Raw genomic sequence first — 13,409 nt, forward strand, 5'->3', positions numbered from 1 at the left:
CTTGAGTTAATTTTTGTATATGGTGTAAGAGATTCCAACTTCATTCTTCTTCTGTTTCTTTAAATAGAAAATGAAGCCAAAACTTTCTGGCTATAACACATAAATTTTCATTTCTTTACATGTGTATGTACATACAGGTACTTTTGCCTTGTTATAGACAAAAACTGATTTTTTTGTTGTTGTTGTTAACAGTATTGTGAATTTGAGATCTCTGAACTGAACCACAAGAAAACATTTATTTTACTCTGTCTACATAGAGCCAAGATTCTGGGTCAGATAATCGTATAAACACAGTCAGTCTCAAGGAAGCATTGGAAAGATTTGATCACAGCCCAACCCCTTCTGCCTCTTCTCGGAGTTCAAGAAAATCATCTCACACGGCAGTCTCAGACCCTTCCTGTGAGTACCCTTGCTTCAAAGCAGACTTCCTTTAAAGTAACTAATTAAACTTTTAGTTACTTATATCAGCATTTCTCATCAAACGCTTCTTTAAAATTATAGGTTTTTACATTTCTGAAATGTATTAACCTTTCCAGTGAATTAAAGGCACATTGCCCACTTTTAGCAAAGAATTAAGTTCTTCACGTAGCCTATTAAAATATATAGGTGGTAATGGTGGTGGGGGTGTTTTTAATCATCCCTCAAAAAGAAAGGCAACTATTTATTGTGTTTTTTACTGTAGGGCCAGTAAGTGTTCTTAGGTTTGCTTTTTTGAAAGTTTTTTATTGTCTTCTCTTTATGAAGACTCGTATAATTGTCATTAAATTAGTAACTTTTTGTATTTAAAATTTTCCTATTTCAAATACTTTCTTTGTGCTCATAAAAAGATAGCAGTAACTACATTGAATCATCTGTCATGGACTTCACTTTCATTGAATGGTTTGGAAAAATAATTCAAAAGCCATTTTTATTAACTGAAATACATTTTGAGATTAATCTTTAAAAACTATATTTTATAAAGTACTAATGCTCTTCTGATATTGTTGACTAACTTCAGCAACACCAACCAAGATCCCGACGGATACGAGCACTCCGCCCAGGCAGCATTTACCAGCTCATGAGAAGATGGTGCAAAGAAGGTCATCATTTAGTAGTCAGGTAAGCTCTTTAGTGGATATTCTTCTGAATAAAGACTTATTAAGGGGAGAAAAATGATCTAAATCTCCAGAAATTCATCTATTTGTTAGCCCTCTTTGTGAAGATCAAAATAGTTACTGATATATGACACTTACTCAAGACTTCCTTTTTTTGTATGAAGTGGTTGTCTTATGTATTGGTCCTTTTAATTATTTTTCAAGTAAAATGTTAGTTTTTTTTAATTGTGGAAAGCTCATAATTGATAGCTGTTTTATGTCTAAGTTCAAATACCAATTGTCTTAAGTCTGGCCAACTTTTATTGAGAGCTTGTTCAAGGTACTGTAGGAAGTTCCTTGGAAAATAAAAAATAAATAGGGAACAGGCCTTTCCAGTATAGATGGGAAGACATAGCTGTATTCAGCTAACAAAAGTATGAGGCAAATGGTAAGTTTATTAATATGAATATCATATTGAAATTTCTGCTGGAAGTACTCATGTATGGGAATGAGAATCGCTTCAATGTTATTTTTTATTTTGCTCTATCTAGTCCATAAATTCCCAGTCTGTTGGTTCATCATTAACGCAGCCAGTGATGTCTCAAGCTACAAATTTACCAATTCCACAAGGCATGTCTCAGGTATTTTTTGGTTTTTGTTTCATTTGTGTATTTGAAAATGATAAATTGCTTTTAAGCTAATGTAATTTTTTAAAAAATCCAGGCTTGCTGGCAAGCACCTGTAGCCACAGCTACTTGGGAGGCTGAGGTAGGAGCGCGTGCACACACACACACACACACACACACACACACACACACACACACGGTTACAGATGCAGTGAATCTTAACTGGGGTCATTTAGGATATCTGGGGACATTTTTGATTGTTGTAATGATTGTGGGGTATCACTGGCCTTTAGTGAGCATGGTCCAGGAATACTAAATATCTTTCAGGATGCATAAGAGTCTTGCACAACAAAGAATTGTCCTGCCTAATATGCTATAACACTCCCTCATTGAGAAACACTATAGACATAAAGATATTAAGGATGAAATGTAGCTGTTCATTTTGTTCTTCCTATGAATATTGGAAGAATTGAGTAACTTTATTTGTATATTCATTCTTTCGATATTTATTGAATTCCTTGTGTGTAACAGGCATTGCAGATGCTGACAGTACAAATATATGTACTAAAATACCATTACATCTAGAGGGAATGACAGATACCTACAATACCATGTTATATTGCCTGTGCTGAAAGTATGTAAGTTGATATGTAAGCAGATTGTGTGAATCCTTAATGCAACCTGAGGAAGTGAAAGAAAACTTTCTAGGAGAATTGTTTCTTGGCCTAAGTCCAGAAGGAGGCCTGAATGTGGAAAGTAGCCAAAAAAAAAGGGGGGAGTGATTCCAAGAGTGATGCTATGTTACTTTGGAGCCTAACTTCCCAACTTGTAATTTATGACTCTGTACTCATTCAGTGCCTCAAACACATTAAAAATACTACAGAGAAGTAGTATTTTTCTTCAACTTTTCTGTTTTGTTTGGCATTAAATATACCTTAGCAGGTCTTGATTTCAAGGAATGATCATTAATAATAAGTAAAAACAGTATTTTTTTAAAATAGCTCCATCTTGGCTGGGCGCGGTGGCTCACGCTTGTAATCCCAGCACTTTGGGAGGCCGAGGCGGGCGGATCACGAGGTCAGGAGATGGAGACCACGGTGAAACCCCGTCTTTACTAAAAATACAAAAAATTAGCCGGGCGTGGTGGCGGGCGCCTGTAGTCCCAGCTACTCAGAGAGGCTGAGGCAGGAGAATGGCGTGAACCTGGGAGGCGGAGCTTGCAGTGAGCTGAGATCGCGCCACTGCACTCCAGCCTGGGTGACAGAGCAAGACTCCATCTCAAAAAAAAAAAAAAAAAATAGCTCCATCTTATATGGTTATATATTAAATCATACATATAGGAGATACATACTTTCTATATTATTAGTTTTTTAATCTCAGGATTCTAAAGCATTTCTTAACATGTTATGGGGATATTTTCATGAAATAAAGGATATGTACTATGTCAAAAATGTTAGTAAGCATTCACATCTCACATTTTGTTCACCAATAAAGCCAAATGCTTTGCCTCTTAGTTCTGTAATTTTACTTCCTGTTATCCTGCCTTCTGTGTTTGTTACTATTTTCTTTTTGTACTTGATAGAAATCTTTTAAGTGATAGCAATATAATGTTTGTCCAAAGGTATAAATAACTGTAGTTATAATAAAATAACATTTGTATGACATAAATGTAACTTTTTTATTTTTTTTTTTTTGAGATGATGCCTCACCCTGTCACCCAGTCTGGAGTGCAGTGGTGCAGTCTTGGCTTACTGAAACCTCTGCTTCCTGAGCTCAGGCGATCCCGCCTCAGCCTCCTGAGTAGCTGGGCCTACAGGCACATGCCACCAGACTCGGCTAATTTTTATATTTTTAGTAGAGACAGGGTTTTGCCATGTTGCTCAGGCTGGTCTCAAACTCCTGGACTCAAGCATTCTGCCCACCTCGGCCTCCCAAAGTCCTGGGATTACAGCTGTGAGCCACCATGCCCGGCCATAATTATAACATTTTGACTAATATAAAAAAAAAAAAAAAGCTTGAGGGAGTTGAGGTACTAAATTTTTAATATTTTCTCAACCACTTAATATATGATATGGTCCGGTTATTGTTAATTTCTGAAATCAAAGTTGTGTGCCCTGAAATGTAATTTAGTATCCCGAATACAAACTATTGAAGATAGAGTTAAAAAGCTTTGGATGGGAAGGACATTTCTCACTTTTACATACAGTTCACTGTAAGAGGCTACTTTAAGACAGATTTCCTTCCAATAAAGTGAAACTCTTTCTGCTCTTATACTATATCATATACTGAAAATTCATGGGAATAATTAAAGAGCCTGTGTAGACTTAAGAGATGAATCACCAAATGTGGGTAAATTATAAGCAGAAGAAAATAGGAGCTGCTCATGACTCAAGTAAAACGGTGAAATAAGATTGAAAACATAATTTTATTTTCATTCCTATATGCGTTTATTCATTCATACTTGCCTAGTCTTTAAAAGCCCATGTTCTATACTCACCTGAGGATAGTTTCCATTGAAGACAGAAGTGAAAATATTATTATTGGTTATCTGTCAGATTTTTGCAACTTTGGGTAATTCTACTCATGTACACATAGAGGACATTCTAGGGATGACAGAAATTGATACAAATTAACTCCAGGTGCAGACTACTTTTTCCTCTGTTAAGGGGTAGAAATGAAACTAAGAAGTTAAATAAGGCTGGGCATGGTGGCTTGTGGGAGGATTGTCTGAGCTGAGGAGTTCAACACCAGACTGGGCAACATAGTGAGACCCCATCTCTTAAAAAAAAAAATTAGCCAGGCATGGTGGCATATGCCTGTAGTCCCAGCCACTTGGGAGGCTGAAGTGGGAGGATTGCCTGAGCCTGGGTAGTTGAGGCTGCAATAAGCTGTGATCACACCACTGCATTCCAGCCTGGGTGACTCTGTCTCAAAAAAAAAAAAAAAAAGTTAAATTTTTTTCCAGTAAATGGTAGCCACAATATGAGCTCAGGTCTTGTAAATCCAGGGTGTATGTGTAATCAGTCAGTATCCAGTCAGAAGCCAGAAGCATACCAGAAATTTGAACAGGAATAATATAAAAAATTATTAACTGGTAACACAGATTAACTCCTAAAAGAAGTAAAGAGAACCTAAAGAATATAGGAATAAGGCCGGGTGTGGTGGCTCATGCCTGTATTCTCAGCACTTTGGAAGGCTGAAGTAGGAGGACTTCTTGAGCCAATGAGTTCAAGACCAGCATGGGCAACATAGCAAGACCCCGTTTGTACAAAAGAATATATTTTTATATTAGCCAGATGTGGTGGCGCATGCCTGTAGTCCCAGCCACTGGGGAGGCTGAGATGGGAGGAGCTCTTGAACCCAGAAAGTTAAGGCTGTAGAGAGCCATGATTGCATCACTGCTTTCCAGTCTGGGTGACAGAGTGAGATCCTGTCTCAAAAAAAAAAAAAAAAAAAAAAAAATATAGAACTAGCAGATGCAGAGAGCAGCCACTAACTGTAAGGTAGATGGAGAGTACCTAAGGAAGGAACATACTTAGAAGACTCCCCACAAGCTCCTAACCTCTCTTCCCCCATACCAGGCTAAGATGCAGATCTTTTGGGGGCAAATGTGACTATAGCAACTGGATAATAGAGAAGTTCACTGACATGCCACAGATTAGAGCTAGAGAGCTGGAAGCCATCAGCTGGGGTACTGGTAAAGCTTGCAGGGAAGCTGCCCACTAGGATGTCATTGAGACTTGCTGAAAAGCCACCCGCTGGGGAGCTGACAAGGCTAACTGGGAAGCTTCCCGTTGGCACCCTGACGTAAGAGCAAGAAGGAAAAGCACCAGAACCAGGAGTTGAGCACTTTCTTGGCAGTGTCCCTCCAGCACCACCTACTGATGTGGATAACTTTGTGCCTGCTGGCAAAGGAGAAATACTTTGAAGGTCCAGGTCCAATATTACAAAGCAGAGCAAAGATGGGTGGATTGGAAACTAAGGGGCCTAAGTAGCACAACATCCTTCACTCATGTTATACTGCTTACTTTTCACATTGTGCAATTACAAGGAGTAAGTAATTCTAAAATATATTACACTTTTTCCATACGTGGTACTTTAGTTTCAGTTTTCAGCTCAATTAGGAGCCATGCAACATCTGAAAGACCAATTGGAACAACGGACACGCATGATAGAAGCAAATATTCATCGGCAACAAGAAGAACTAAGAAAAATTCAAGAACAACTTCAGATGGTCCATGGTCAGGGGCTGCAGGTAATTGTTGTATTTGAATACAAACAAAGCATCCCATTTTGGGATTTCTAGGAAATTTTGGATTTCTAGGAAAATTAACTTCTCTGAATTAAGTGAGATGCAAGAGATATGTTTTATCAATTCAGTTCAATAAATATTCACTGGTTACCTACTCAGTATGATTATACTTACAGTCTCTAAAGAAAATTCATTCCTGAGGGTATTTCTGTGAACATCCTTGTTTCTCCAGTCATCTTTTTTTACCAGTCCAAATTTTAGTAAGTTTGAGTCCATAATATAAAAATTATATTTTACATAAAGTTTTAGGTACATCTTGGATACAGAACTTATAAATCAATCATCAGTAATATTTTTATTAAGCTACCAGTATGTATGATTCAAATTAGTCTTATATGACCAACCACTCTAGGAGACTATGACTTTGGTAAAGGGAAACTTGGAGTGAAAACTACTTCTGTCTGATATTATAAATTATAAATGGTAAGTGATACAGAGCTGTCAGTCCACAGACCAACACTGGTTACACTTTTTCTAACAATTGGAAACATGATAAAATTAAGATAACTGAAGGATTGAATATAAAGTTTCGTATTTTATTCACTACTTATTTATTGCTAATTCTTCAAAGTGACTTAGCCTTGTTACTTGCTTTTTAAACGTACTTTGTAGCTTGATTTTGCCTTCTTTTTAATGCTCGTTCTTCTTTTCAGTCTACAAAGCTCATTTTAACATAATCTTTATTTTTAAAGATGTTTTTGCAACAATCAAATCCTGGGTTGAATTTTGGTTCCGTTCAACTTTCTTCTGGAAATTCATCTAACATCCAGCAACTTGCGCCTATAAATATGCAAGGCCAAGTTGTTCCTACTAACCAGATTCAAAGTGGAATGAATACTGGACACATTGGCACAACCCAGCACATGATACAACAACAGACGTTACAGAGTACACCAACTCAGGTAATGTTACTGAGCACAGCGGGCTATGGAGTGATCAGTGGTTGGAAGGCACACTATCGCTGAAACAGAAATAAAGCTCTAATGATAAAATATCATTTCAAAATTTAATAGTATTTAGAAAGTACAGTATTGAGAGTGATTTTTAAAATATTTTGTGCAAATCATGTTAGTATCAAGTATTTTCAGCTTTTTTTTTTTTTTTTTTTTTTTGTTTGAGACGGAGTTTTGCTCCTGTTGCCCAGGCTGGAGTGCAATGGTGTGATCTTAGCTTACTGCAACCTCTGCCTCCTGGGTTGAAGCGATTCTCCTGCCTCAACCTCCTGAGCAGCTGGGATTACAGGCAGCCACCACCACACCAGGCTAATTTTTGTATTTTTAGTAGAGATGGGGTTTCACCATGTTGGCCTGGCTTATCTCGAACTCCTGACCTCAGGTAATCACCCACCTCCGCTTCCCAAAGTGCTGGGATTACAGGTGTGAGCCACTGCGCCTGGCCAAGCTTTAAAATATGTCACAATCTGTTTAAAGATGTAGTCTAGTAGTTATACCAAGTTCTTGTAACTTAGACTATTTCTGTGTGTTTAAAAGGTACGACTTGCTTAAGAGGCTGACCAGGAAGCCTGTTCCCATATGTGCAGAATAGACTGTTGGGGGAGGGGGCATAATAGTTTATTGAATATTCCAGAAAATGTTGGTAATTATTGTACATCTGTGACTATAAATCTCAAGGATTTAAATGAAAAATAGAAAAATGCCCACTAATTAGTCATTCACTTTGGGCATTTAACAGAAATTCTTTGGATATATTTTATATCATCTCTATTACAATCACACTCCTTTCTAAAGTCATAGCTTGCCTTCCATATTCAAGACTAATTCATTCTCAATTACCACGAGTCATTCCTTTGTGGTTATCTTTCTCCCAGAGTAATATATCCTGCCACTTCTTTCTCTGTCATATTGTCATATTGTTAGAATGATGAATTCTAGCATACTTCTCAAATAATTATTTTCAGTTAATCTGTCTATAAAATCTCTCTTTATTTTTAACAGAGTCAACAAAATGTACTGAGTGGGCACAGTCAGCAAACATCTCTACCCAGTCAGACACAGAGCACTCTTACAGCCCCACTGTATAACACTATGGTGATTTCTCAGCCTGCAGCCGGAAGCATGGTCCAGATTCCATCTAGTATGCCACAAAACAGCACCCAGAGTGCTGCAGTAACTACATTCACTCAGGACAGGCAGATAAGGTAGTTGTCATATTTCATTTGTTATTTTGAAAATTGTAAACCGATTGATTAGAAAATAATAATTTGCTCACTGCAGCCAGTGTTCTTAAATTTGAAATAAAAACACAGAATGTATTCATTGTTTAAAGACTGCATAATTAAAGGGTAACAACAAATTTTTTTCTTGTCTAAAAATATGCTACAAAATATTATAGAATACAAATTCTACAGCACACTGTTAGAAAAGGTTTATGACAGGCTCTGTGTCACTGTGAAGCTTTTGTCTTTTCAATATAGATGCTAGAGAATTTCCATGTAGTAACAGTGATTAGGGTAGCTTACCTTTTTTAAGTTTGTTAAATGCTCAAAATATATTATCTCAAATTGTCATTTATTAAACTTAAATGTACGTGAGGGCCGCCTTTTATTTCCCAGATAAGAAAAAAGTGAGTTTTCGTAATCAGCCAAGGGATCTATAACTAGTTAAGGTGATGAGGAAGGGAGCTCTGAACACAGATCTTGGTGTCTTCATTTCAGTGCTCAAGTGCTTAATTATGTATTACAGGGAGGTTTTGGGGACTGCTCTGGAAAAACAACCATCTATGACTTATTTTAGTGCACTGATCACCTGAGCAGTGCACATTCTATCCAATATGTAGTTTTTTATCCCTCACCCCCACCATCCTTCTCCAAAGTCTATTATATCACTCTGTATGCCTTTGCTGTACCCATAGCTTAGCTCCCACTTACAAGTGAGAATATATGGTATTTGGTTTTCCATTCCTGAGTTACTTCACTTAGAATAATGGCCTCCAGCTCCATCCAAGTTGCTGCAAAATGCATTATTTTGTTCTTTTTTTTATGGCTGAGTAGTAGTCCATGGTGTATACATACCACATTTTCTTTCTCCACTCACTGGTTGATGGGCACTTAGGTTGATTCCATATCTTTGGAATTGTGAATTGTACTGCGATAGACATATGTATGCAGGTGTCTTTTTGATACAGTGACTTCTTTTCCTTTGGGTAGATACCCGGTAGTGGGATTGCTGGATCAAATGGTAGATCTACTTTTAGTTCTTTGAGAAATCTCACGTTCCCACCAGCAGTGTGTAAGTGTTTTCACCACATCTGCACCAACATTATTGTTTTTTGACTTTTTAGTAATGGCCAGTCTGGCTGGGTAAGGTGATATTTAATTGTGGTTTTAAGTTGCATTTCTCTGAACATCTATCTTTTGAAGGGGACAGAAACCACATCTTAGCAAACATTTGAAGGCCTACCTAGATGAGTATGGCATCATCCCTTCCCCAAGGGAAAGACCAAACTAGTAAAAGCAATAGAAAGATAAACAAATCAGTATTGTTTGGTGTGATGAATACTTCAGAGGTCTTTAGAAAGAAGGAAGTGAGCAGTTTTTTGTTTGTTTTATTTTGTTTTGTTTTTGTAAGCAGTTTCATGGGTTGAGGCAAGCAGGTGAATAAAGGTGTGGTCAGGAAAGCTTCACCAAGGCAAAGATACTTGCCCTGACTCTTCAAGACTTGAGCTTGGCTTTAGGTGTGGGTGTGGCATGGAGTCTAGGGAGGCGTTCTGAGCAGAGGGAGCCCAGAGTATACAAAGCTGCAGAAGGGTGAGTTACAGGAAAGCAAATTACAGAAAATGTTATCACATTTACCAGTGAGCCATGGGCTAATTCAGATGTTAATTTCATTTAAGATTACGGAGAAGTCAGCACTTAGTATTTCTGTGACTAAGTGTACTTTGTAAATATTACTTATTTCTTTGGACTTTCTTAATCTGGACAATTTTAATTCTTTTTTGTTTTGCATTAAAGTATTTGGTTGTGTAGTATATAAAATACGGTATTTTATTTTCAAGATCTGTACTAAGTGTAATATTGTTACATACTTTAAAGAGTTTGTAAGTACAGTTATGTCATGCCACATGTACGTTAGGGTCGTATCTCACCGTAATGACCAATGTTATAAACTAACTTCATCTCACAGAAAAGGCAAATGGAAATATTGTTCCACAAAGAAGCATCTTTTTTTGTGTGTTATTGTTCTTTCATTTCAAAAAGCAAAAGGAAGCCGGGAAAGAGGGAAAAATTAATGAATTCTAGCACAGAGGACTCTGTGCTGCGTTGATAAATTTATAAATTGAGAGGAGTTTTTATTCACTGTTAGAATGTCATTTGGTTTTGAATCAAATTTATAAGATACAATTTTGTGTAAATTTCTTGTATAAACCTAGAGTTTAAAAAATTACATTATAATAGCTTTGTTTATTCATGAACTGTGTGCCAGTGTAGCAGATGAATCATGTGCCACATATATCTGACTCCCCTAGAACCTAGTAATTTTATAAAAAGAAAAAGGTTTTTTTTATAGATTTAAAAAAAATTTTATTGTCGAAAAATACAAATGACATAAAAGTTACCATGTTAACCATTTTAAAGTATACAGTTCATTGTCATTGAGTACGATTGCTACCATCTCCCCTAACCATTTCCAGAACTTTTTTCATCTTCCCAAACAGAAACTCCATACCCATTATACAAGTCCCCATTCTTCTCTCCCCAACCACCATTCTACTTTCTGTCCCTGTAAATTGGACTAGTCTAAGTACCTCATATAAATGGAATCATACAGTATTTGTCCTTTTGTGAATGGCTTATTTTACTTAGGATAATGTTCTCAGGGTTCATCCATGTTACGGCAATTGTCAGAATTTCTTTCCTTTTTAAGGCTAAGTAATATTCCACTCTACTGTGTTTGGCTTATTCATTCCGTCTGTCAATGGAGTCTTGGGTTACTTCCACTTTTTGGCTCCTGTGAATAACGCTGCTTATGATTATGGGTGTACAAATATCTCTTTGAGTCCCTGCTTTCATTTTGGGGGATATATAAGCAGAAATGGAATTCCTTCATATAGTAATCCTATGGTAAATTTTTTGAGGAACTGCATACTGTTTTCCATAGTGGCTGCACCATTTTTACATTCCCACCAGCACTGCACAAGGTTTCTGTACTTGCTTGCCAACACTGGTCATTTTCTGTTGTTGTTTGTTTTTTATAATAGCCATCCTGATGGGTGTAAAGTAGCCTTTTGTTGTGGTTTTGATTTGTATTTCCCTAATGATTAGTGATGTTGAGCACCTTTTCATGTGCTTATTAGCCATTTGTGTATCTTTGGAGAAATGTTTGTTCAAGTTTGACCTTTGCCCATTTTTTTAATTGGGTTGATTGTTGGTGAGTTGAAGGAGCTCTTAGACATTCTGGTTACTAATCCCTTATCAGAAAGATGATATGCAGATATTTTCTCCCATCTGTGGGATGGGAGAGTTACCTTTTTACTCTGTTGATAGTGCCCTTTGATTCACAAGATTTTTAATTTGATACAGTCCAGTTTATCTGTTTATCTGTTCTTTTGTTGCCTGTACTTTTGGTATCATATCCAAGAAATCATTGCTAATTCCAACTGCTAATTATTGCTAAATCCAATGTCATGAAGCTTTTCCCCTATGTTTTCTTCTAAGAGTTTTGTAGCATTAGCTCTTATGTTTTGGTCTTTGGTCCATTTCAAGTTAATCTTTGTCTATGATGTGAGGTAAGGATCTAACTTTATTCTTTTGAATGTGGATATCCAAAAACCTTTTGTATTTTTGTTATACATTGATCTTGCTGTATGAATTTTTTGTTTTACTGTTATACCAAAGGGAATCTTCAAATGAAACAAAGTAGGAATATACAGGCCTTGAAAAACTAAATTGGCAATGTCATTGGGTATTATTTTAGGTAAGTATTTACTCCACTGCCTTTTATGATGTATACCTTGTACTTTGGACTCCAATTTTTTTCCTTCTTTCTTCTAACAGATTTTCTCAAGGTCAACAACTTGTGACCAAATTAGTGACCGCTCCTGTAGCTTGTGGGGCAGTCATGGTACCTAGTACTATGCTCATGGGCCAGGTGGTGACTGCATATCCTACTTTTGCTACACAACAGCAACAGTCACAGACATTGTCAGTAACGCAGCAGCAGCAGCAGCAGCAGCAGAGCTCCCAGGAGCAGCAGCTCACTTCAGTTCAGCAACCATCTCAGGCTCAGCTGACCCAGCCACCGCAACAATTTTTACAGGTAATTCTCCGCATGGGGAAGCTGCTTCAAACTCATTTACTTTCATATAATGAAATTAAGCATTAAGTGAACAGCTTTGTGAATGATGTGAAAAATTCACAAAAGCTTATTGTACAGTTTAAATCTCTACAAAGATAGAAAGCTTGTCCTAGTTGGCGATTTTTTTTCTTCCCTTGCTCAGTCGTTGGAAGACTTTAGACCCGCCATTGGGCATACCCAGTTATCAGAACTGCTGGATAGAGTGAGTGGCTTACTTCCTGCCCACCTGTTTTCTCAGTCTCTGGCTAGAGTTTCTGGAACTTAAGCAAGCACCTCTTTCCTCCTTTTTCTAGCCTACCATAAACTCTACTCTGTACAGAGCAGGATTTCTTTTTACTAGTACAGGTGTTATCTTAAATTATTTTGTTGAATTCAATCATTATAATTTTTCAGTTGTAAATTAATATCAGAGGAGAAATACCATGGAGGTGTAGTATATCTATGAGCTAAGTATATGTATAGCTAAGAACTTGGGCTGTAAAGTCTAGCGGCCCTGGGGTTGAGTCACTGCTGCACCACGTACTGTGTGACCGTTGGCAGGTTGCTTACTCTTGCTAAACGTCACATGTAAAGTGGAGGTCATAATAGTTGATACCTCATGGATTAATAATGCTTGTAAATCACTGAATATAAGACAAGGCACTTAGCTAGCTGTTATTTGTGACTGCTATATTGACAAATGTAATAGACACTTGGATTAGCCAAAATATAGACACAGATATCATGTAGATAAATCAGACAGGCTCTCCTTATCTATAGGATACAGAAGAAAGTCACTAGGCAAGATCCTCAGCAGAGAAATGAACAAAACCCTTATCTGGACCTCAGGATCCTTACTAGAAACCTACCTTTTCCCCTTCTGGCCTAGCTGGAGCAATTTTGAATGTAGGCTTGTTTGGATGTGTACTAGAGACCACTTCATCTAGGCCGGGCACTTATCATCAATTTCTGAGTTATATAACATGTGATGTGATTATTGTACTCTATATTCAGGCATAAATATAGTCTTAATTTGTCACCCTTTGTGTCCTGGTCCAAATATAATCCTTGTCTTTGTGATGCAGAAAACTAAAACAGGCTAGTT

General features: G+C 37.2%; 1 protein-coding gene across 13 annotated transcripts in view; it reads left to right on the top strand.

Moving 5' to 3' along the window:
• Positions 1–13,409, top strand: part of CLOCK (clock circadian regulator) — a 121,780-nt gene that overhangs the window by 99,119 nt on the left and 9,252 nt on the right. For 12 of the 13 annotated variants that reach the window (XM_055294652.2, XM_063610436.1, XM_063610437.1 and 9 more), the window contains 7 exons: positions 258–399; positions 998–1,098; positions 1,625–1,714; positions 5,802–5,954; positions 6,704–6,913; positions 7,967–8,169; positions 12,025–12,286. In XM_055294652.2, coding sequence (XP_055150627.1) covers positions 258–399; positions 998–1,098; positions 1,625–1,714; positions 5,802–5,954; positions 6,704–6,913; positions 7,967–8,169; positions 12,025–12,286 — 1,161 coding nt within the window. Of the gene's footprint in view, positions 1–257; positions 400–997; positions 1,099–1,624; positions 1,715–5,801; positions 5,955–6,703; positions 6,914–7,966; positions 8,998–9,082; positions 11,901–12,024; positions 12,287–13,409 lie in introns of those variants that run through there. The other variant, XR_010113871.1, reaches the window with a different exon arrangement.

This window comes from Symphalangus syndactylus, chromosome 10 (genome assembly GCF_028878055.3).
Source record: "Symphalangus syndactylus isolate Jambi chromosome 10, NHGRI_mSymSyn1-v2.1_pri, whole genome shotgun sequence".
In the NCBI taxonomy this organism is placed as follows: Eukaryota; Metazoa; Chordata; class Mammalia; order Primates; family Hylobatidae; genus Symphalangus; species Symphalangus syndactylus.